The 21,706-nt window shown below is 31.3% G+C and overlaps 4 protein-coding genes and 1 long non-coding RNA gene across 5 annotated transcripts; 4 read left to right on the top strand and 1 right to left on the bottom strand.

The window, feature by feature from the left end:
- Window positions 1–500: 500 nt before the first annotated feature.
- LOC132759799 (uncharacterized) lies at window positions 501–2,099 on the top strand. Its single transcript, XM_060751647.1, has 3 exons — window positions 501–831; window positions 1,052–1,190; window positions 1,558–2,099. Exons 1-3 carry the CDS (start codon window positions 787–789, stop codon window positions 2,097–2,099), a joined length of 726 nt encoding a protein of 241 aa, XP_060607630.1. The 5' UTR covers window positions 501–786.
- Window positions 2,100–2,296: 197 nt separating this feature from the next.
- LOC132759797 (uncharacterized) lies at window positions 2,297–5,622 on the top strand. The gene is made up of 6 exons (XM_060751644.1): window positions 2,297–2,595; window positions 2,903–3,048; window positions 3,317–3,491; window positions 3,625–3,727; window positions 4,746–4,835; window positions 5,325–5,622. Exons 2-6 carry the CDS (start codon window positions 2,999–3,001, stop codon window positions 5,351–5,353), a joined length of 447 nt encoding a protein of 148 aa, XP_060607627.1. The 5' UTR covers window positions 2,297–2,595; window positions 2,903–2,998; the 3' UTR covers window positions 5,354–5,622.
- LOC132759798 (uncharacterized) lies at window positions 3,683–5,140 on the bottom strand. The gene is made up of 4 exons (XM_060751645.1): window positions 4,975–5,140; window positions 4,594–4,699; window positions 4,289–4,404; window positions 3,683–4,031 (listed from the first exon to the last, which is right to left on the bottom strand). Exons 2-4 carry the CDS (start codon window positions 4,664–4,666, stop codon window positions 3,831–3,833), a joined length of 390 nt encoding a protein of 129 aa, XP_060607628.1. The 5' UTR covers window positions 4,667–4,699; window positions 4,975–5,140; the 3' UTR covers window positions 3,683–3,830.
- Window positions 5,623–6,500: 878 nt separating the features above from the next.
- On the top strand, window positions 6,501–7,574 carry LOC132759796 (uncharacterized). Its single transcript, XR_009629770.1, has 2 exons — window positions 6,501–6,696; window positions 7,336–7,574. It is a non-coding gene; the product is annotated as an uncharacterized LOC132759796 (long non-coding RNA).
- Window positions 7,575–18,569: 10,995 nt separating this feature from the next.
- Window positions 18,570–20,811, top strand: LOC132759795 (uncharacterized). The gene is made up of 2 exons (XM_060751643.1): window positions 18,570–18,867; window positions 19,384–20,811. Exon 2 carries the CDS (start codon window positions 19,933–19,935, stop codon window positions 20,809–20,811), a length of 879 nt encoding a protein of 292 aa, XP_060607626.1. The 5' UTR covers window positions 18,570–18,867; window positions 19,384–19,932.
- Window positions 20,812–21,706: the final 895 nt, after the last annotated feature.

Below are 21,706 nucleotides of genomic sequence, written 5' to 3'. Positions count from 1 at the left end.
TCTATAAAATTTAATTTGATAACTTCCCATTGCAACTAATTGTAATAATACCTTTCATAAAAAGTAATTGCTACATATATTAAAGGCACATTATACCTTGGTAATATGAAATATGTAAGAGGATACCTGAAGAAAAAATCTTAAAAAATGAAGTTAAATCGTTCATTACACGTAATGGGTCTTTAAATTTAATTATAAATGGTTGCTTATGTAATATAATAATAATAATGCACTGTTGTAAAGTATCGCTTCATTGGTCAATTCTGACTTTAAAAAAATATTATTGTCATACATCAAAATATGAAAAGTATATTGGAAAACATTTAAACCTATTTCATTATATGATATTGTATCAACGGCTATATATATTGTTTTCAATATCAATGTCCTAAATCGTTAAAATGGTTATATACACGATTATCTGAAATTGAAATAATATGTTTTCCATGTGAGAAGTGTAAGTGTGCATTCGAAAGAAAATGAAAAGGTTGTAAGGTTATATAAATATTCTCGCCTATCGAATGAGGTGATATAATCTGAGAGCCTTTGACATGGGCTCATAAAACCTTATAAGAGAAAATTTATTAAAAAATTAATTTATAGCATGATCAGAATTTTAATATCTATGCTTTAACGTTAAATATCATTTTGTTTTAGATAAATATTTCATTTTTTTAAATAGGAGAACCTGTCTGTTCTCTTAATGACCAAAGTAAAGTACCTTACGATTGGGTACCAAATCAACACCTGGAACCTCAGCCGGATATTTCAATTGGTGAAATTTTGATGGATAATCCATGTTCGTATGAATCAGTTAAAAGAGTTATCAAAGTAAGTTACATGTTAAAAAAAATAAAATTAAACGTTGTTTTTTATTATTAGTGTAACCAATGGGTGAAAATATTAGCGTAATATGCAATTAAAATTTTATTATATACAACATTAATTTCTACGCTATAAAATGATTATTTATGCATATATCTCTTAAAACTTATAAATAAAGTTCATTCATAACAATGCTGAAAACTAATTTTCAACACTTTAATTTAAGGAAATACGAAAAACTAGCGGAGTGACAGAAGATAACTTAAAAACATGGTGTATTATGGGATGCGACGGCCTTCCCTATACGCTAGGATCGAGACTAATTGAAAAAAATAAAGATATGCAAAATATCTTACTTATTCCCGGTAATATTATATTCAATTTTTGTCATATATAAATAATTTTAATTGTTTTGTATATTCTTACATGATAATGAATGAATATATCAATATATCAGTCAGGCTGTTTCTGATTTTATTTGATGATTTTTTGCAAAATGTTTAAGTGACTTTAAAAATTTTCAAATATTAAATTAATAAATCACCGCTAATCACAACTGAAAAAGATGTTAATAAAAATATCATTATAGCATCAAAATATTTTAAATTTGCAATGCAGTGTTTGGATTCAGTGAATTATTCAAGGTTAGAAAATTGTTAGAAATGTCGATATGAAAATAAAAAAAAATATGATTGCAACATGTATTCTAAAATTGGTATTTTTTATCTGAAGGACACGGGCACATAGAGATGAATGTGGTAAAAGCTGCTTTTAAGTTACTGTGGGAGCCCATTCTACAGGACTTAAGTAAGGAATGTGGTTTCAAGTCACCAAGGGCACAAGTTGCGGCACAATCGTGTACTGATCACCACAAATCATACATGCTTTTGGAAATAATGTTTGAAAGTGCTTTGCAGGAGATCATGACAACTTTTATCATAAATAGTGTGCAGAATTCAATAACACCTAACATAGCCACTTTTTTTGATTATATAAAATCTTCAAAAGACAAAAATTATAGATTTATGTGTGACGCAATAATAAACTTTATTTTTCCAATATTTCTATATAGAGCCGGTGTTAGGAGAAACAATTTCGGATATATATCTGCAGCTAAAGCTAAATTTTTTAAACTATTTTTTTCTGGTGGAATGAAAAATTATCAGCAACTTATTATGAAAGATATTAAAACATACATCCTAGCACCTCCAGAAGTGAAGCATTTCTTACAGAAAACACAATTGTTTACTGGTAAATCTACTGTGTTCCCTTAGGGCTACTGCGACACACACATAAATAATAAAATATGCAGTACGCTGTCCAATTGTTTTCCATGTATTCGTTCTTTGGAGTTTTGTGTGTTCGCGCGCGAATGTGTTAGTTGCGATTGCCCTAATGGTACACCATAAGAGTCATATATGATATATGATATATATATTTTTTAATATTATTTTTTTATTGCTATTTCAATATTGATTTAAATGCATTATCAATAGTTACCAAAAATCGTTATAATTTTGTTTACAGAAAAGTATCTGTATTTAATACAACACTATATGTTTATTATTTAAAGTTATGAGAATGAAAACATTATTTATCATTATTTAAAAAATATATTTATGTTCAGTCAGTGGACACCCTTCAAAAGGAGAAGGTGGAGATTTCATTCTTGAAGCGATTAATAAGAAAATCCAAAGATGGTTGCCCCCGGGGATACCGCTTGAAAAACATTGGCGACAGGTGTGTCGAACAGCACATATACTTGATAAGGTTTGTTTATAAGCATAAAAATACAGTAAACCCTTTGCAGACCTGCCATATATACAGTGATCACCTCTTTCTAAAAACACGTTTTGTTCAAGAAAAAATTAAATTGACTGTTCATAAGTGTTTGTCTGCGCAATTGAAATATTCGATTCCAACAATTTAAATCACCGTACTACATTTACATGCATTATAATAAATATTTTGGACTTAATTTCTTTATTTCTTTGTAATTCATACTCCAAAAGTTATTGTCATTTATCCTTCATTTTAATAAAAAAAGAATGAATTATATTATAAAATGATGTTTTAGATTCGTGAAAATACTTTACAACAGTGTACAATAACCGAGGACAGATCGTCATATGTTTATAAAAGAGATATATCAAATGAAATAGAGAAATACCGGATGAGACTGAGGAAAATAGGATATCTTAACAACAAACAGACGTTATCAAGGTATTTGAAAGCATTGCTTCATTTCTTACGGCTGTCACCGATAAATTTCTAGCCAAAATAAAATGGATGAATATTTTCATGGACTTATGTAAAACAAATTCAGGTATTGTATGTTATTTAAATCAAAAATAATATTAAGAATTTTGTTAATATACATTATGTTTCCTGATTTCCTGTGAAAATTAATCACTACTTGATAATATACTTTTATTACCAAATTTGTTTAAGTTTATTACATAATAAATAGTTTATTTACTGTGAATTTTAGCCGACATACATCTGTTAATGGCGAAATTTTGGACCACGAGCTTTATTTGTTTGAAAATCAAATAAATGTCAATATAGAAGCTTTCCTGAATTGTCCTGAAAATCCGCAAATTACACCAGTTTTCACCACGGAGTTGCAGAGAACAACATTTCATTCCATTGAACGTAAAACAAAGGTATGTGTAATAGAAAGTATATTTAATTGTTGTTTCCTTCTATTATTGAAATTCAAATTATGGAATTCCTATGCAACACAGATATGTTTAAAAATAATAGAGATATAAACTATGAAATTATTTCATATTAAAGAAGCAGTTGAATGACATCATCGAGAGAGATCTCAAGGAAATTGAAGAAAACGGCAACATGGAAGACGCATATGTTTTTAAAAATAAGTGGATTAAAGTTAAAAGTAAGTAATTTAAGTTAAGAGTTTCAAAGATAAATCACATTTAATACAAACGTAATTAAAATGAATTTCATAATAATTTATTAATGCATTAAACATTTACATATTAAATTTTCTTAAATGATTTTATATGTTGAGGACAATAAAATTTCACTTTATCTAAGTCACTTTCTTTTTTGACAACAAACCCGGTACAAATGGAATGGCACCAGTAAGTACACGATTCAAACTCGCAGTTTACCCAGATGTCTTTCTTCCCCTTTCTCATATTTTCTTTTCCACAGACTTTACAATTCTCCTCTTCTGCCTGATAATATATTGATGAAAACTGTTTATCACACATCAATTATTTTATATATATTTAAAATTTACATCGACATCATATCACTATAATAGATAATAAATAATTATTTTTAACCAATCATAATTATATAAAATGTTATAAATAGTTTTGGTTATACAGAAAATTGCATTGTGAACTAAATTTCTAAATGTACATGTACAACTTATAAAATATGTATATATTATACAAGAATATTTGATTAAAAACCAAAAAGTCCTTACACTAGCATCATCATCTTTGCTGGTGTTAGATTGTGGTGGGTCAGGATACACCAAAAAATCAATATCTGCATGAGATGTTGAAGGAGTATTCACATCCTTGGATACATCTGTGTTGTCTAAAGGGAAAGAAATTTTATAAATATTAATCATATTACTTTTGAGATTATGTTTATTTTTAATTTGAATATGAGTATTATGTAATTATGAAATATAAAAATACTATGTTAAAAATATATTTATGTTTATGCTCCTCCTCCTCATCAACATCATTGAATATCAGTTTTTGAATAATTAGTTATAATTACCAATACTATCCTCCCAGTTGTCAGTTGTCAAACACCCTTGCCGTCCCGACTCTGTTTTGTATGTTAGCTGCATTTGAGTGTTTGTTAATTTGGACAATTGTTTAATCTTAAAATAAACAAAGATAATCGTTTAAAAGAAACATTCATTTTAGGTCGGCCAAAACAAGAAATGCTTCAATTTTATAAAGAATTGGTTGCTTCTATAGAAAGTTCAAAGGCAGATTCAAATTACATTTCCGATGGTATAAAACTTTTGTTATAATTTTTCTTTATAATTTTAAGGCATAATATATGTTGTTAAAGCCTTTTCTAATTATGTATTGTAATACAACAAATGTAGTAAGAAAACAGAATAATCTTGTTAACAATAATTTTGTTTACCTTTTGTTGAATTGTTTTTAACCTTTTGCTCAATGTATTCGATCTTGCACTGCCATCCTCCAGATAATTTTTTGTCACTATTTTACCTGTATGATGGTGTTTGGCGCGACAATCCTGCCCCACCTTATTTTTTCCTGGGTTGAACGTTTTTCCCTTAAAATTGTAAACAAAGTTTGTAAATGATAAACGTATTTTTTTACAGGTAAATTAATACTCTACACACATGATTTACATAAAAAACAAAACAATACTGTTGTGTTTGTTTGAATCAAAATGCTATTGTTTTATGAAAAAGCAATTCTATATAATGTAAAATAAATGAAGCAAATACAAAGAATTAAATATTTCAGATGACAGTAGTGAGGACGATAATTCTTAACGATGTAACCAAAGGAAGAAGGTATAACATATTTCACAACCTACCATTATGGACACCTCGTATATAAGCTGCACGAAATTCACGTGTAGTAGTAGTCAATATTTAAGATACCGAATTGCTATTTGGCGAAAAAATGTGTAACAAGTATCCTCAGAAATAATGAATTTAAAATTTGGAAATTATTTTGGACACACACTGTACGTTTGTTACTATTTTTAGACGGCTTCAGATGCTGATTATGATTACAACAATATTTTGAAAAAATAATTCGTTCGGTCTTTTTTATTCACTTCCGGGACGGCTCCAGTGAAATTTCAAGTTACGAAACGAAGAAATAAGAGTTATTTAGATGCAGGTGACTATTTAATAAGATAAATTTACATATTCTCCCAACATTATATGTGTGGGCGCAGCATGTCGGAGGCTGCTAGTGTTTACCAATGTCACGTTTCGAAGTGTCAGGGAACATGGAGTAGTTTAGGTATACTTCGGATATGCGCTTTCGGATAGTCGTTTTTTTTCAAAGGACATTTGACACTTTCTTTTGTTCTTTTTATAGCCCGAACGGGCTATTATAGCTTTTGTTCTTTTATAGGAAGTGTCCGTGCATAAAACTGCAGTTCGTGGTTGGACTTGGAAAAAGACAGCGCCCGTCCAAAATTATCTCGGTGTCTCTTTGACAAGTCTAATTAGTTGGACTAGGCCACAGATTACTGCAAAAGTTGTGCTCCATTTAAATAATTCAAAGAACAAACCTAAATATTTCAGCACCCCAACATTCATTTGCTCGAAAAGAGTTTTAGTTTTCGATTCTTCCTCCATCTCGGAATCCTTTACTTGCACAAAAAAATCAAATTAAAAGCCTTATTTACATTTTGGAAAAATGTTCGATCGCGTCGTTAGTTATAGTTATCATCTCCTTTGAGAAGAGCTCAATTTGAGAATACCGAAACCCAAATTAATTCACGAAAAGGTCATCTTGTCAAAAATGTATTTCAAGAAAATTTTGTTGGTGCAATACCTTAAATGATTTTTAAAAGCAAAACAAAGTTTAATAGTATGTTGTTTCTTGTTGTTTTTTTCTCCAATAATTACGAAAAAACCGTTACTCTGAAAATGTGGGCCGTTGACGTCTTTTATATTGGTCAGGTCAGGTACGTATATTAACGGTATCCGCAACAAGGTTTTAGACCGAGATTGCTGTCGTGTCGGTCGTGCGCATGCGCACATGCTACCAAAAAATTTAATCGATGGCGGACGGAGCAAATTTTGTTGATGAAAAATCTGTAAATTAAGTGTTAATTTACGAGCATCGGCACAAAAAACTCAAGAAATAATGACAGGTAAGTCTTATGTTTTTGTTATGTACGTGTATTTTTACTAGATTACGCTTCCAAATGGCGTAAATCGGGTGTGGAAATTTCCAGTCTGTATGAATGAGATCGACAAAATGGCGGATCTTTGTTAAAAACGGGTGAACATGTATAAAATCTGCAGAGTTATCAGGCTTAACCTACTAGTAGAAAACTGATTAAACTTGCACAAATCGGTTTAGAATATATTAAAGTAAGTAATGTTGGTACTTTTAAGGCTCCCTCATCATCTGATCTGTTGTTTTTGTGGCGTGAAATTTGAAGGAAATTTGTAAATTTTTGCGGTGCAAAAATAAATTCACGACCTATTTTGGCCCAAACATCAGAGGTATCTAAAGACCTTGAAAATACAAATGAAAGCTTTAAAGTTAGTTACAACATTATTGTGAATGGGGTGTGTTATTATTTATAATTTTCAACTGAATATTTTTGATGCTATGGTCTTTTGAAAATTGATGAAATTTCCCCCATTTTTTTTTTCATTTACTCAGAAGTTATATTCAACTTCTTTTTTGTTAGTTATTCCAGGTACGTATATTAACATTAGTACATGGTTATTCTGTTGATAAAACAAAATATTTATATTAAATGTCATTTCATCTATTTCAGATCGTAACAAATGTGTTTCAAGTGGTAGATCAGCACGACAATTTCACTGAATGCTGATACAGCCCAAAAGTTCAAAGATTTGCAGCTTGTGCCAGGAGAGTCCCAGAAGTGTCAAATAAATTTCGGGAATAAAGTGACACTAAATGAAAACACTATAAACAGTCATTTTATAGCCAGTGCGATGCTATTGAAGTTTTATGTAAATCCAGTTATAAAATAAAAGGCAAAACTTATATAAATGTGTTTTCCTTTTTATTTCTTTTTTTTTACTACCAGGTACCTGATACGAATTAGTAACGATTCGCCACACTAACGATTCGCCACATAACGATTCGCCACAGAGTAATAACGATTCGCCACAGTTAAATAACGATTCGCCACAGTATGATTATAGATCTAACAATGATTTTTTTAGTTATCAACAAACTTTTTCCTTTTGTTTTAATAATTTGACAATGACAATAATTTAATAATGTTTCTTAATACAAGCACGGATTTATATTACATGTAATATAAATCCGTGATACAAGTAACATGAACTTAAAGCCCCCATCGCGGATTTTCAATTTATTAAAGTAACATTATTACAGGAGTACATTTACAAGAAAATAATTATATGTTGAATAATCATAAACATAATTGTCAATTAATATAAGAAGAAGAGAAGAAATAGCAAATAAAGGAACAAAGAACGTAACAATATCATTATCATTCATTTATATATATGTAAAATATTTAAAAAAAGATATTGCAAAAACATGTGATCATTACGAAAATTGATTTACGATAATTGATGTAATTTTGGTAATAAAATATCTGGTTTTCGTGTGTTTTTTATTCAATAAAAGCTTTATTCAGTGTAATCTATTTATGTTATTAACAAATGAAATATAAATTATAAAAAAGTTTTCCAAACAGGTGTGAACAAGTTTGTATTTGAACACGTGGCGAATCGTTTTTTAACTGTGGCGAATCGTTATTACTCTGTGGCGAATCGTTAGTGTGGCGAATCGTTACATTACCCCTGATACTACTATTTCCAATACCTTTATGTCTATTCTCTCGAAAAAATGTACGTTCATTCAAGAGAACCTGAAAGATACTGACATATGTAGTGGTGAAACAGTTTGCTCAATATAATTGTATAAAAGCAACACAGAAAATATGTTAAATAAATAAAAACAATTAACTGGATATAGTAATAATCTAGCCTTACCCACTAAAAAACAGTTTCAAACAGGACCGACTGATAGAAAAAGTGTGAAAACTATCACAATTGAACAATTAAATAGATGCACATTAATAACCGTGATTAAATCAATTACTGAATCTGCAGAAAACATCAATTATGACGGTACAATGTACTTATTTTTCACAATACTTTCATAACAAAAAATGTTTAGGCCGTTTTTCAGAAAAATATACGTACCTGAGAAAACGAACATTTTTATAAGAGCTCTTTCTGGTGCAGTTTGAAAATTATATAATCATACTTTTATTCAATTTTAAAAATAGATAGATAGATAACTTCATTCTTTAAACAATGTTCAAATAAAAAAATATTAAGGGCTTAATAAGTTAAATATATGGTAAAAGTTGCGTTCGAAATATGCAAGATGATTTTGGTCATGTGATTCTTCACGATATCTTATTCGCATTTATTTAAGATACACAATAGAAATTGAAAAACAAAAAAATTAAAACTACAGTTTATAAGCTTTTTATAAATAATTTTTCACAAATTTCGGCAAAAAAATGACGAAACAATAATAACTTGTTACTACATGTATATAAAATTTCTTTCGTGTGCAGTCGCGATTTGGCTGGTAGTAAAAGTTGCGTTTTTTACTCGTTACAATTCCGGAAATAATTTAGCTTTGTAAATGATAATTACACGGTTAAAAAGATCAAATTCTCAGCTTTCTTTTGATAGGTATTTTGCTAAATTCGGACCATAAATTACGAAAAAATCTTATATTTGTTCGAAGAGGGCATCATTATTTTTACTGAAGTTTTGACATAATCGGGAGACAAAAAAAACAAACTCTGTGTTTAACTCGTCGTAATTTTCTTCATACTAAACGCTCTGATTTATAAAATATATATTTGAAAAAATCTATCTTTCAGCTTTCTAGAATATGTTACTTTTAAAAAATTGAACAGAAAATAACATGTTGACGGTAATTTAAATAACCAAGGTAAAATATCACACCGCTTAATGATATGTAATCGTCGATAAAAATCAATAACGATCGGCAGTCTGGATGGATTATCTACCACGACAGCATAATTTACCGTTATTGATTTACTGTATAGAGTTGCGGATACCGTTAATATACGTACCTGGTCAGGTATATATGGGTTATGAGGTACTAAATACGGAATTACAGACAGGGCGGACCGTGAGACAAGGCGGACCATATCAGGGCGGACCATATGTTTGGACCGGGCGGACCGTATTTTGGGACAGGGTGGACCGTGACTCGAGACGAGGCGGACCGCGCTTTAATGAAATAAAAATAATTAAATATTGATGTTTCTTTGCTTTTGTGTGTGTAATTATCCGTCGGAATGTATCTGTTAAACTTTCAATTTATAAAAAGAGTGGGACAGTCTTTATATATTTAGAATTTAAAGGTGACCACCAAAGGAACATTCCTGTGAAGTTTGGATGAAATTGACTAAGCAGTTTATGAGGAGTTGTCTTTTAAAGTAAAAGTTTACAGACGGACGCCGGACAAAAAGCGATCACAATAGCTCACCACGTCACTGTGATAGGTGAGCTGAAAAGGTTGTGTCACATCAATGCCATAAGGCTGCCAAGAATAATTTTATAACGCACTTTCAGGTTTTATTTGGCATGCTTATTAAATCTGTCTTTCTTATGAAGTTCAATAAATGGAATATAATATTATGTCTCTAAATTTTGTTTACTGAAATTTTCAGCATGATCGTATCAAAGTAGACGCAAATATGAGACCATTTTCACATGCACACTTATTAGTGCTGCAAATAGGGTATAATGACAACGAAGTGATTTATGTCAGCCAAAAGCAAGTTTTATATACTAGGTCTCTAGTTTGGTATCCGGAATGGATATTCATTTGGCTCAGTAATCCATGATGGCGTCCAAGATGGCCGCCAAACCCGTTGAAAATTATGAAAATTGATTTTGCGTAAAATCTTTCCTTTATTGGAGAGGAAAACCTTGATATTTGCTTATAATAATTCAAAAATTGGCAAAATAATGCTTCAAATATGGGTTCTTGTTATGATAATATCATTTATGTTTTAAAAAGATATTTCTATTACATATTTTGCTATTCTGCTATTGAATTCTGTTATAATTGCATAATTCTTAGAAGCAAGTTAGCATAACTTAACTGTATAAAATCAGTAAAAATAAACGAGGATGGCTTCTTGGACAACTATATGTAAAAGCACAGAGACTGCAACTATTTCAGCGACTATAAAGTTCTTTATAGGTTGTATACTTTGAAACAGAAAGAAATAATAATCGGCAGTGGACAGTAGATTTAGCTGTTAGTAGTAAGCAATGTGGTGTAGGCAGTAAACAGAAGACAGGACGCTAGACACAGTCGTTTGCGATGTCAGCAAAATATTCGTAATGTGTTAACGTCTTGTATTATTAGATTTTTACAGTAAGTAGTACACAATACACAGTCACTATCTAATGTTAATTTGTTTTATGTTAAAAAATGTTTCCTATATGACCAATAGACGTTCAGCTTTCTTGGTGGAGTAAGAAATCCAGGTGCCACTCTGGTCATTTTCATACCCGAACGGGTACTTGGTTAGAACCACCCGCTTTCCCACTTAAGCAATACGAAATTCGTTTCCGGTATTCAAACACAGCGATTAGGGGTAAGTGCTTGCGAGTCGAAGACATTTACCATTCGGCCACGAATGCCCCTGTATATAGAAATTGGCTGGCTTTAAGCCATATGACCGAGCACAATCAATTATTGTTCATAAATTCATAACATCATATATGATTAATGGCTAAGGATAGTCAAAAGGTTGATCTCTACTTGTCAAGCGCCCACTCGAGTCCCTGTGGTATATTCTAGCTAGGCCGGGGATATGGCGTGAGGATTATTGAAGGCTCAAGCCACAAGCAAAAGCCGGTTCACCATCCTCCATGCAGCAAGGCCAATTTCCAGGATCCGAGTGGAGGGTATACATGCCAGGATGGTCTACTTTAATGTTTAGGGCATAATTATTATCCTGGATACCAGCCACCAATCGATCGTGAGGTACTCGGTGGAAGGCATTCGCCTTATACGCTAGGATTCTCTGACCGCTCAAGCCCCAGCAAGGCATATAAGTGAATATTTCGAAATCGAGCATGTTATTCGGTCCAGAAGTAGTAAAATCAAGAATTAAAGATCGATCCTTTATTAGAACCAGGCCCCGTGTTCACAAAGATTAAAGGATCAAGATCAGGATCAAATTTAATATTAATTTGATAAAACTGGACTTGCAATAGGAAGTTTATGAAATTTTAGAATAAATTTAATGTTATTTTTGCAAGATATTGGCATTTTACAGTTGATCCAAATATTGATCCTGATCCTAAAATTGATCCTTATTTTGATCCAAATATTTTTGTATTTGTTTTGTTATTTGTTCATTTTATCCCAAAATAGTTTGGTTTCATTGCAAATCAGCAATTTTTTACATATTTGAATATTTGCCATTTAATTCTGGCAAAACGCGATTAATCTTAGTAACACAAAACAATGAAAATAAAATCAGGATCACTTGATCCTGATCCTGATCTTTTCTTAGTGAACACGGGGCCAGGTTTTAATATAGTCGCAGTGAACATAGTTTTGAGATAGCCTGGATGCGTGCGTCACATTTATTATGCGACTGCCACCTTTGAGTAAATACACAAACACTGAAACTTATAGTTCTTTGACCAATGTCATTGCAATAGACATTAAGAAATATGCAGTAGACAGGACACTGTTTGTTTTGACGTTATCACAGTATTTGGTATCACAATATTTGGATTTGATGCATGGGAAGAGACAGTAACCGCTGCAGCAGCAGTAGGAAACGTGAAGTTAGCAGTAGCAGTAGCACAGCAGTAGCAGTAGCATAATTAGAAAACTTGAAATTGGCAGTAACAGTAGCACAGCAGTTAGCAATAGCACAGCAGTAACAGTAGCACAGAAATAGCTGAGCAGTGACATGAATAATATATTTTCAACAATCATTTAGCTTTAACATGTATTACAACTCCACAATATGACGATTTTCAGTGAACATTTTGTTATTCAACATCAATTACTAAAACAATAACACTTACGTTATTTAGAAAACCATTCATTCTTAATTATAGAGACATGTTTTAGAAAGAAAAAGGACAATTTTATATAAATTGTTTCATCAGATAAAGTGTTGATTGAAAAAGTTTTTTGTTTGTGTTTTATTTTACCCTTTGTTACTAGAAGCAGTTGATATCTTTCGTCTTTACACAAGTCAGTAAATTCTGACTGAAATATTAACTTATCTCTATGTAGGTCAGTGTTTCTTAACAAACCATTGAAGAATAAATTGCTACATTACAAGATAGCTATGCTATCACTAAAACACATAATTCCATTGCTTAACTCGGCATGACAGTCGAGTGCTTTCTGACCAGACTGTGTACTGTTAACAGGCTGACCTAAACTTTAACCTGAATATCCCCAAAAGTGGTGGACAGTTTAACTGGATTCTGGAAAAGTGCATTAGAGAATTTCAGCAGGTTATTGCATAATTATATGAAAGTAAAAAAGAAAATGCCAGCGCAAACTTGTTAAAACCACTACACTTTAGTCTACAATTAATGACAAGAAGAAGTGTTTAATTAATATATAAAGATGAGTTTAAACAACGAATGCTCTTGAATATAAAAAAGTAATAAAGAAAGTTGGTTTGCTTTAATGCAAGGATATGAGGCAGGAAGTTGTTTGTGAAACAGCAGTGTGTATCCATGGGAGCATATTTAGGCAGTGTAAAATTAAGGAGATTCCCCAAAATTTAAGAATGGCATCCCACTTATTTCTTTACAGATACACAAACATGTAATGAAGAACATATATATATATATACAAAAGCAGCCGCATGTATATTGATATTTTCACTGTAATATGTAGTATTCGGTCATTCATATATTCATATTTACACCCATAATTACACAGGGTCATAATGACTTGCACAGCTATAAAAAATATTATGTCTTGTTGGAATATTATAGCCATAATTTCATGAAATTTAACTGCATGCTCTTGGTTGACTTGTGTTGAAGTCTCCTCAATTTGATTCTTTGACGTGTTAGTTCATTATATTAGAATTGGTTTTTGTGCTCTACTTTAATTAAGATGATATCTGTTTAGTGAATTAGTATACATCAATTATTTCTTCGTTTTCATATTGTAATTAAGTAATATAAATAATCTAAATTCCTCTATACAGCTAAAATGTTATGAATGGTATATATAAACAGAACAGAACAGAAACTTTGTTCTGTTCTGTTCTGGTAAATATAAAAAATATTACAATTAAGGTAATTGTTTCAAGTTTATATTAAAATTAGCGCAAAAGGAAAACATGAGATTTTTTCTCAAACCATTCCCATTAGCTTACACATATAATTGTATATGGGTCAATATCTATAATATTAAATATAAAGTTAGATTAATCCACAATCTGCCTTATGTCGTGTCAGAGACATAGTTATCTATGTCTCTGGTCGTGTGCACATGATTAATATATACATATGTAGATCTAACTAGTATTAGATGGATGTTTAGATTTGTTAATACAAATCTGTTCAATATGAAAATGCTTATATATATACGACATGTTTAGGATGATAATGATGCCGAAATATATATAATAGAAAATTAAATAGCAATATTTAATTTGAAAATATACATGGTCCGCCTCGTCTCGAGTCACGGTCGGCCCTGTCCCAAAATATGGTCCGCCCCGTCCAAACATCCGGTCCGCGCTGGTACGGTCCGCCCTGTCCCACGGTCCGCCTTGACGTACGTCCCTTAATACTCAGTATCATCTGTTTTTTTGTTGTTGTTTTTTTTCTTCATAAAACAGGAAATTAACTTTAATTATCTTTAACACATATAATTATAGTAAGTCATATAAACAACAATGTCAACAATAAAATCGTGTGGTGACTTTGTGACCCCAATGATTGCTAGCATAATTAATAACAGTATAAGACAAGGAATATTTCCCGATGAATTGAAAAATGCCCGAGTTATTCCAATTTTCAAATCTGGACTGAAAGATGATCCGAGCAACTATCGACCTATTTCTATCTTGCCTACAATATCTAAGATTTTTGAACGTCACATAGCTAATCAGTTACAGCATTTTTTCCAAAAAACAAATATTTTACATAATAAACAATCAGGATTTCGAAAGAATCATTCATGCAATACGGCCCTAATTCATTTGATAGACTCCTGGCTAAAAGATGTTGATAGTGGCAAATATATAGGTACAGTATTTTTAGACCTGCAAAAGGCGTTTGATTTAGTTGACCATGAAATACTTTTATATAAACTCAAACTTTATCACTTTTCTGTCACATCATTAAAACTGTTTCATTCGTATCTGTCTAATCGTATGCAAATAATTCAAATTGGAGACTTAAAATCTGACGTACAATATGTTACCTCTGGCGTTCCACAAGGCTAAATATTAGGTCCTTTACTGTTTCTTCTTTATATAAATGATCTCCCAAATATTTGCGATGATGTTAACATAGATTTATATGCTGATGATTCCACGTTGCATAAATCTGGAGATGACATATCAGTTATAGAAGAAAAACTACAATATAGCCTTAATATGATTGTTTAGTGGTGTAAAATAAATAATATGCCTTTACACCCTAAAAAATCTAAAAGTATGCTGGTAGGTAGTAGACAAAAGCTAAAGATTGCAAAAGCATTAAATTTGAAAATTAACGACTCAACTCTTGACAATGTAGAATCACAAAAACTGCTTGGTATTTATGTTGAAAATACACTCAATTGGCACTGTCAGGTAAATGATGTGTGTAAAAAATTGAACTCTAAAGTTAATTTATTTAGGCGTATAAAGTACTTTTTAAATAAGGAATCTCGCATGCTTTTTTATAATGCATACCTTCCTATTTTTGATTATTGTTGTAATATATGGGGAAAAGAAAACAAAAATATATATATGCCAAATATACAAAATACAAACACGAATTTGCAAAATTACTCTAGACCTTCCAATGAGAAAGCAATCAGAAAATTTATACAAAAGATTAAAAATATTGCCTTTCAAGAAAAGATGTATTTTTCACAGCGGTGTCCAAGTATATAAAGCATTGAATAATATGTCCCCTCAATATATCCGAGACTTACTTACCAAATCTAATAATCAAAAGTATAATCTAAGATCGATATCTCACCGAAATTTAATTTCGTCTTACAAACCACGTACTAATTATTTTAATGATACATTCCAATTTAATGCCATGGTTATTTGGAATTCCATACCACTGACTATAAGAAGAAGAACAAAATTGTCAATATTTAAGAAATGTTTCAAGAAATACTTATTTAATCAACTTTAGCACGGTCCGTATGTCTTATATATACAGGATACGCTCTTTATATTCATACATGTGTTTTTTATTATTATGTTTTCTAATAATGGGTGTCTGTCTTAGTTTCAAGTTTTTTGACTGTGTTAATTTTGTAAGTTAATTTTACTTTTTAAATTGCAGATTAAAATGATGCACTGATGAAAGTATTATGTTTAATGATAAATAAAATAAATTGTATGAATGTTCAGTATATGTGTTAATACATGTATATGTTAAAATTGTGATAACCATTTAATCATTTCTTTTTACATGTTATATTTTCTTTGATTGATATGTGTTCTTTTGTGTGTGTGTTTTTATTTTTATTTTAGAAGGCCGCATTGTAAATAAGATGTTGCAATCTGTATATGTCTTAATGTGTTACCTTCGGTAAATAAAGTTATTATTATTATTATTATTATTATTATTATTATTAATAGCTTAAGAATGAAATAATAACAATTACTGCATCAAAATGGTAATCCAATAATGGAAATCAAGTAAAAAAAAGGTGAAGACTACTCACCAGCCCTTAAACATTACGTATCTCACTGGTTTGAAAGTGGTGCTTGGCTAAATATTAAATAGTTTAATCAATATGAATATTCATTGTGTCGATGAGATAAATCAACAATCAATAAAATTTTGGAAACAACTAGGTGGAACTTAGTAATTAACCAACATTCCTCGCTGGAGCCAGTATGCATAAAACCTTAAAATATAACCATGCTGTGAATGCACATACTTATAAGTAAGTTCATACATTTTTTAAGGATTTTGCTGATTAATTATCTCCCATTTCTATTTTTTAAAAGCGCATTTAGCCTTAGAAATGGATATAACTGCAGCTTTGAATGTGAAATAATTTGCCTTAAAAATAGCAAAACATAAACAAATTGCATTCTGTCACTATACAAAATACACAATAACTTTAACTTTGATAACACCTAAAAAAACATTAAAATAAATGTTTCTCACATGTTCAATGAGTAACGATTAATATATATTTACTTACAAACATGTCATACTGGCACACAAACCTACAGTCAGACGTTCCTTCGATCGCTTGCCATCGGCACAATCTTCCCCGTTTTTGAAAAACTTTGATTTTGTTGAATCTCTATAGAGCAACCCAGTCCCGTCCATATTGAATCTATTGTATGGTTTGTAACCCTCAAACAGTGTCGGAAGTTTATTTTGTCGTTCTTCAACAAATGTTTTGTCTACATCACATTCCTACGACATTGTCTAAAACACAATATTGTTTCGTGGAAGAAAACTCTCTAGCCAGCCATTAGAGCCTAGGAAGTCAAAGTCAGTCACACCTAAATCAACTAAGTGCTTTTTCCTTCAAAAATGGACAGGATACATTAATTCTACGACTAGTATCATCATTTGTTTTATGTTTTATTCTTTCAAAAGTTGTCTCATGGCGCGGCCGTTTGTAATTGATATTTTAATTGCTTTCAAATTCCTCCAATTATTTCACGTTTTTTTTCCATAAAAATTGCAATGAATTTGTGTCCTTCCATCACCTGCTTATTCAGCCTTAACTCTTCCACTTTGAAACATTTTCATTTTCATTAAGTTTTATCACATTTACTCTTTCTTCTTAAGTCTAAAATCTTATTTTTGACTTTTTTTCGTGCTCAAATGTTATTTTTATACTACTTGTAATAAAACAATTTTGAAAACAAGATCTAGAATTGGCAACTTTGGCTCTAGTTATAAGGATTCTGTCTCTAATTATCTGGACAATAAAGTATGCAGATGTAGTTTTATAGCTGTAATATATGACATCAAAGACACAAGCGATACATTCAAATTGATTAATTATTATAATTGGAACATGCTCTACAATTAAATAATCAAACAATCAAATATAAAAATACCGACAACCCCGTAATTCGGATATTCAATTACCTTTTCACACCTATTGCATATCTGATGTGTTTCTTCAACTAAAAATGATTGTGAACGGTCGGGTGATCATTTTCCCCTAATGTTTTGTTGTTTTAATCGTGCCAAAACAAACAATGCCCGGTCATAATACACCTCTGACCGTTGCTGGGGACAAAAAAATGGTCAAGAGGATACTTTTTACGGCCACTGACCACAGACAACAAGTGACCGCTATTTCGTTTTATAGGGAATTTCAAAGGGGGGAATCAACATGATCGTTGTTGGCAAATGACTGCTACTCGGAACGGCCCTTTACTTTAGCACAATTTAGACTTTACATATGCAGATTGGAAAATAAACAATACAGCAATAAAGTTAACAACTTTTTTTCAAGAACAATTCTTATTTTGATTTATATATGCGTTTAAAGTATAAAAGTGCACACAACAAGACATTAGTAACATGAAGCTATTAGAAGAATATATTCCTTTATATAATATCTGTATTTTATCTACATTCTTATTATTTTATCCCAACCGTTAGAATTTGCATTGTACATTCAGTGTATAATTGAATATATAGATTTGCAGCTAATAATGTTATTCGTTTCCTTTCCAAACAAAAATAAAAATAAACGAAATAAGGGTAAAATCCAAGACGTGTTTGGTCTGAATTGTAGTGATAGGTGTTACTAAAACGTTTGTGAATACTTAAATTTTACTAATAATATTTTGCAGACATCACAAAATTAACGAAGGCATGCCAAAATTACTGTTTAGAAGGTTCGAATCTTACTGTTGGCAGAGTACCCCTTTCAGACTGTGTCTATCTAGCAAACATTCCCTTTGAAGTTAGCGAAGATACCATAAGATTTTATTTTGAGTTCAAATTTGGAGAAAGAGGAAAAGTTGAGAAAACTATCATGAACAAATCAGAGAGAACTTGTTTGGTGTATTTTCAGGACTTCAAAGGTTTTATTTTACAACTGATTGTATTCCATTTCATTCTGAGAGCAAGATATGTATAAATACAATAATAGAAGCGGAATGATATTAACGCTCTCGTATGCTATTATCTTAATGAACTATATTTTAAGATCTAAGTAAACGGGCACACATCACACCAACATTTCGTTAGTGGTTCCCGATCATAAACAAAGGGTTTCGTGTACCAACTAATTGGCTGTCTCTAAATAACGTAATGGGACCGGATCTCATTTTCCCTGGCAGTGCTTGATGGTGACCGTCAAAATATGAAAATTATCTCCGAGAAGAAGAGTAAAAAAACAATTTTTAAGATATAAACCTTTCCTTGAAATTTTATATATGAGATTATTTCGTGGTCTAGCTACTTTTCCGAATAAGCTAGTATTACGAGACTTTTCAAATGATAAAAATATAAAAGCAATAAATTGGTGTTTATCATTTGTTGTTTTTTACTTTCTTTAGGGGTTGTTGTTCTCTCTATTTCAACTTCTTATATTCCAGTTGTCGACAATTTATTAGAACAAGAACACACACTCGGAGGCAAATTAATTTATGTAAAATGTTACCAAGCGTTACTTAAAGGGTCAGAAGTACAAAGTAGGGAAAGAGTTTTTAGAGTACCAGATTCGATAGATTTGTCTCACATTGAACCAAGAGTTATAGAGTTCTGCCATACTGTTCCATTTTACAGAAAGAAACTGGAAGAGGAATTGTCTAAGGAGTATGGAAATTTAAAATGGCCCTCTAAATCAAACAAAACTGCGCTTATTGAATGCACTCTTGATTTCTCCGCCCCTGGCTGCTTTAAACGTGCAAAGATATGGACCGAACGGATAATGAAAATAGTAAATGTATTTATTGGAGATCTATCGTTGATAAAATTGGATGTCCTTCCAGATATTTGGGACAGCCTTACGGAACATTTAAAATCAATTTCGATAAAAAAAACCTGAGTCTGCACAAGTTGTTTTGAACAAGTTAGAACATGCAATTGTCATTGTAGGGGAAAATGAAGTTGTAGATGTGACCAAAAAAGAAATTAATTGTACCATGACAATGTTGAAACAAAAATTTGAAAAGGACCGACAAAGATATAGAGACAATATACGAGGATTTCAGCCAATCGAACTCTGCCTCATGAAACGCAATAATGCAGAGCAGAAAGTTAAGCAACACTTAGATGATTTGCAAATGGAAATTGACATTGAAAACAATGTCATCGCTTTTGAAGGTTCAGTGGAATCTGTAAAGGAAGCTCAAATAAAATTGTATGAGATGAAAAGTAATTTTGGAAAGAGACAAGTAAAAGTATCGTCTAACATGTGCATTGCACTTTATAAATCTAAAGATGTTGTTCACTTCATCCAGAACATTTTGGAAGAAAATGGATTACAGGCAGTTTGGGAAATAAACGAGTCTTCTCTTCTGATATGTTGCATGCAAGAAGAAATGCTTGATGAGTGTACTGAAATTATTTTGGAAGGCATTAAAGAAGAAGTTATTGAATATGATGCAGACTCTGTGCCTTATATGAGGACCGACACTTGGGCGAAGAAAAAGGATAGCTTACTTACACATTACAATGGAAAAATAGGCATTTGCATTGCAGAAGATGAAACTCAAGTAATTGTCTGTGTAACTAAGGATATCCATAAGGCAGTCATCGCTGAAGTAAAGCAATTTTTAGATTCAAGCACAATTATGTCAGAGAATCTTTACTATTCGAAAGAAGTTATTAGATTGATTGAAAAACATCATCGACAAGAAATAACTGACATTGAAAATGGCCAAAAGGCTTACAGTGTTCAGATAAAAACGCTTGAGCATTATAGTGGCATTTATGTTTGTGGGTTATCACCAGGGTTACAGGAGACAGTCCTTAAGGTAACAAAATTGAATGGCAAAGTAAAGAAAACAGACTCTTTTTAAATGCACTATTTCAATCGAGGGAGGTAACATAGGTATAACACCTGTTGGAAGCACACGTGTTGCTGCCGAATGTACATGCTTAGGAGACAGAAAGTTGATTGCGTTGGTCGGTGACATGACCGAACTAGAAGTAGATATGCTGGTAAATCCAGATGATAAACAAATGCAGTTACTTGGCTGTCTCGGAAGAGTTATTATTTCTAAAGGTATAGTCATAAATTCCATTCAATGCTTTAATACGTAAAGAGTAAAAGTAGCGCTTTAAAATACTACAAGGTTGGAAATTGTAAATCATTATCTTATAATTTGCCATTTCAAATGTGAAAAGGAAATGAACAATCATTATTTTTGCAACACTTTGTTTTATAGAAAAATAAAATATATGAAGCACATAAACCACATTTAGTAATATACCAGCTCAAAAGAAAAATGCACAGACAAAATTATTATAAAGGTCGTGTTATTCATTTATGCTTTACAGTTTATAATCCAAGGTCTGTTTGAGTTTCGTTTTGCACCGCACAAACACATATGTTGACTATCTAGCTTTACTGTTGAAGGAAAACATCCGTGCATTATTTAAGGCACGAAAACCGGCCTCAGTAAACAACAGTCGTTCCGTATGCTGACTGGGCAGGTTCCTCGCGTGAAAGAATTACAGCGGAATTCGAACCTACAGCCGTGCGGTATACGTGGTTTGAAGTCAACGATGCTAAATTGGAAATATCAATGATGGCGGCCTCCAACTGGAAAACATTCTATGGTTGATGATTTATAAAAATATAAGTTTCTATTAAAAATCAAAGCTATGAAAAATTGGCAAATTGGAAATTCTCTACGTATAATTACCAAATCATGTAAACGCACGAGTACAATATGAAAGAAACAACTTTCA

This window comes from Ruditapes philippinarum, unplaced genomic scaffold, assembly GCF_026571515.1.
Source record: "Ruditapes philippinarum isolate M1 unplaced genomic scaffold, ASM2657151v2 ctg18392_1_1_1_1, whole genome shotgun sequence".
Lineage (NCBI taxonomy): Eukaryota > Metazoa > Mollusca > Bivalvia > Venerida > Veneridae > Ruditapes > Ruditapes philippinarum.
Note: the sequence above shows the minus strand (reverse complement) of the source record. Positions and strands in the feature narration are given on the sequence as shown.

What these genes read in the sequence shown, in the direction of transcription:
- LOC132759798 (XM_060751645.1), bottom strand. Translation starts at nt 4,666, where the DNA reads ATGCAGCTAACATACAAAACAGAGTCGGGACGGCAAGGGTGTTTGACA. An exon ending in CAACTGGGAGGATAGTATTG is followed by an intron (nt 4,405 to 4,593) that starts GTAATTATAACT and finishes CTTTCCCTTTAG; the next exon opens with ACAACACAGATGTATCCAAG. An exon ending in GCAAAGATGATGATGCTAGT is followed by an intron (nt 4,032 to 4,288) that starts GTAAGGACTTTT and finishes ATATATTATCAG; the next exon opens with GCAGAAGAGGAGAATTGTAA.
- LOC132759799 (XM_060751647.1), top strand. Translation starts at nt 787, where the DNA reads ATGGATAATCCATGTTCGTATGAATCAGTTAAAAGAGTTATCAAA. An exon ending in CAGTTAAAAGAGTTATCAAA is followed by an intron (nt 832 to 1,051) that starts GTAAGTTACATG and finishes CTTTAATTTAAG; the next exon opens with GAAATACGAAAAACTAGCGG. An exon ending in AAATATCTTACTTATTCCCG is followed by an intron (nt 1,191 to 1,557) that starts GTAATATTATAT and finishes TTTTATCTGAAG; the next exon opens with GACACGGGCACATAGAGATG.
- LOC132759795 (XM_060751643.1), top strand. Translation starts at nt 19,933, where the DNA reads ATGACAATGTTGAAACAAAAATTTGAAAAGGACCGACAAAGATATAGA.
- LOC132759797 (XM_060751644.1), top strand. Translation starts at nt 2,999, where the DNA reads ATGAGACTGAGGAAAATAGGATATCTTAACAACAAACAGACGTTATCA. An exon ending in CCATTGAACGTAAAACAAAG is followed by an intron (nt 3,492 to 3,624) that starts GTATGTGTAATA and finishes TTCATATTAAAG; the next exon opens with AAGCAGTTGAATGACATCAT. An exon ending in TAAGTGGATTAAAGTTAAAA is followed by an intron (nt 3,728 to 4,745) that starts GTAAGTAATTTA and finishes CATTCATTTTAG; the next exon opens with GTCGGCCAAAACAAGAAATG.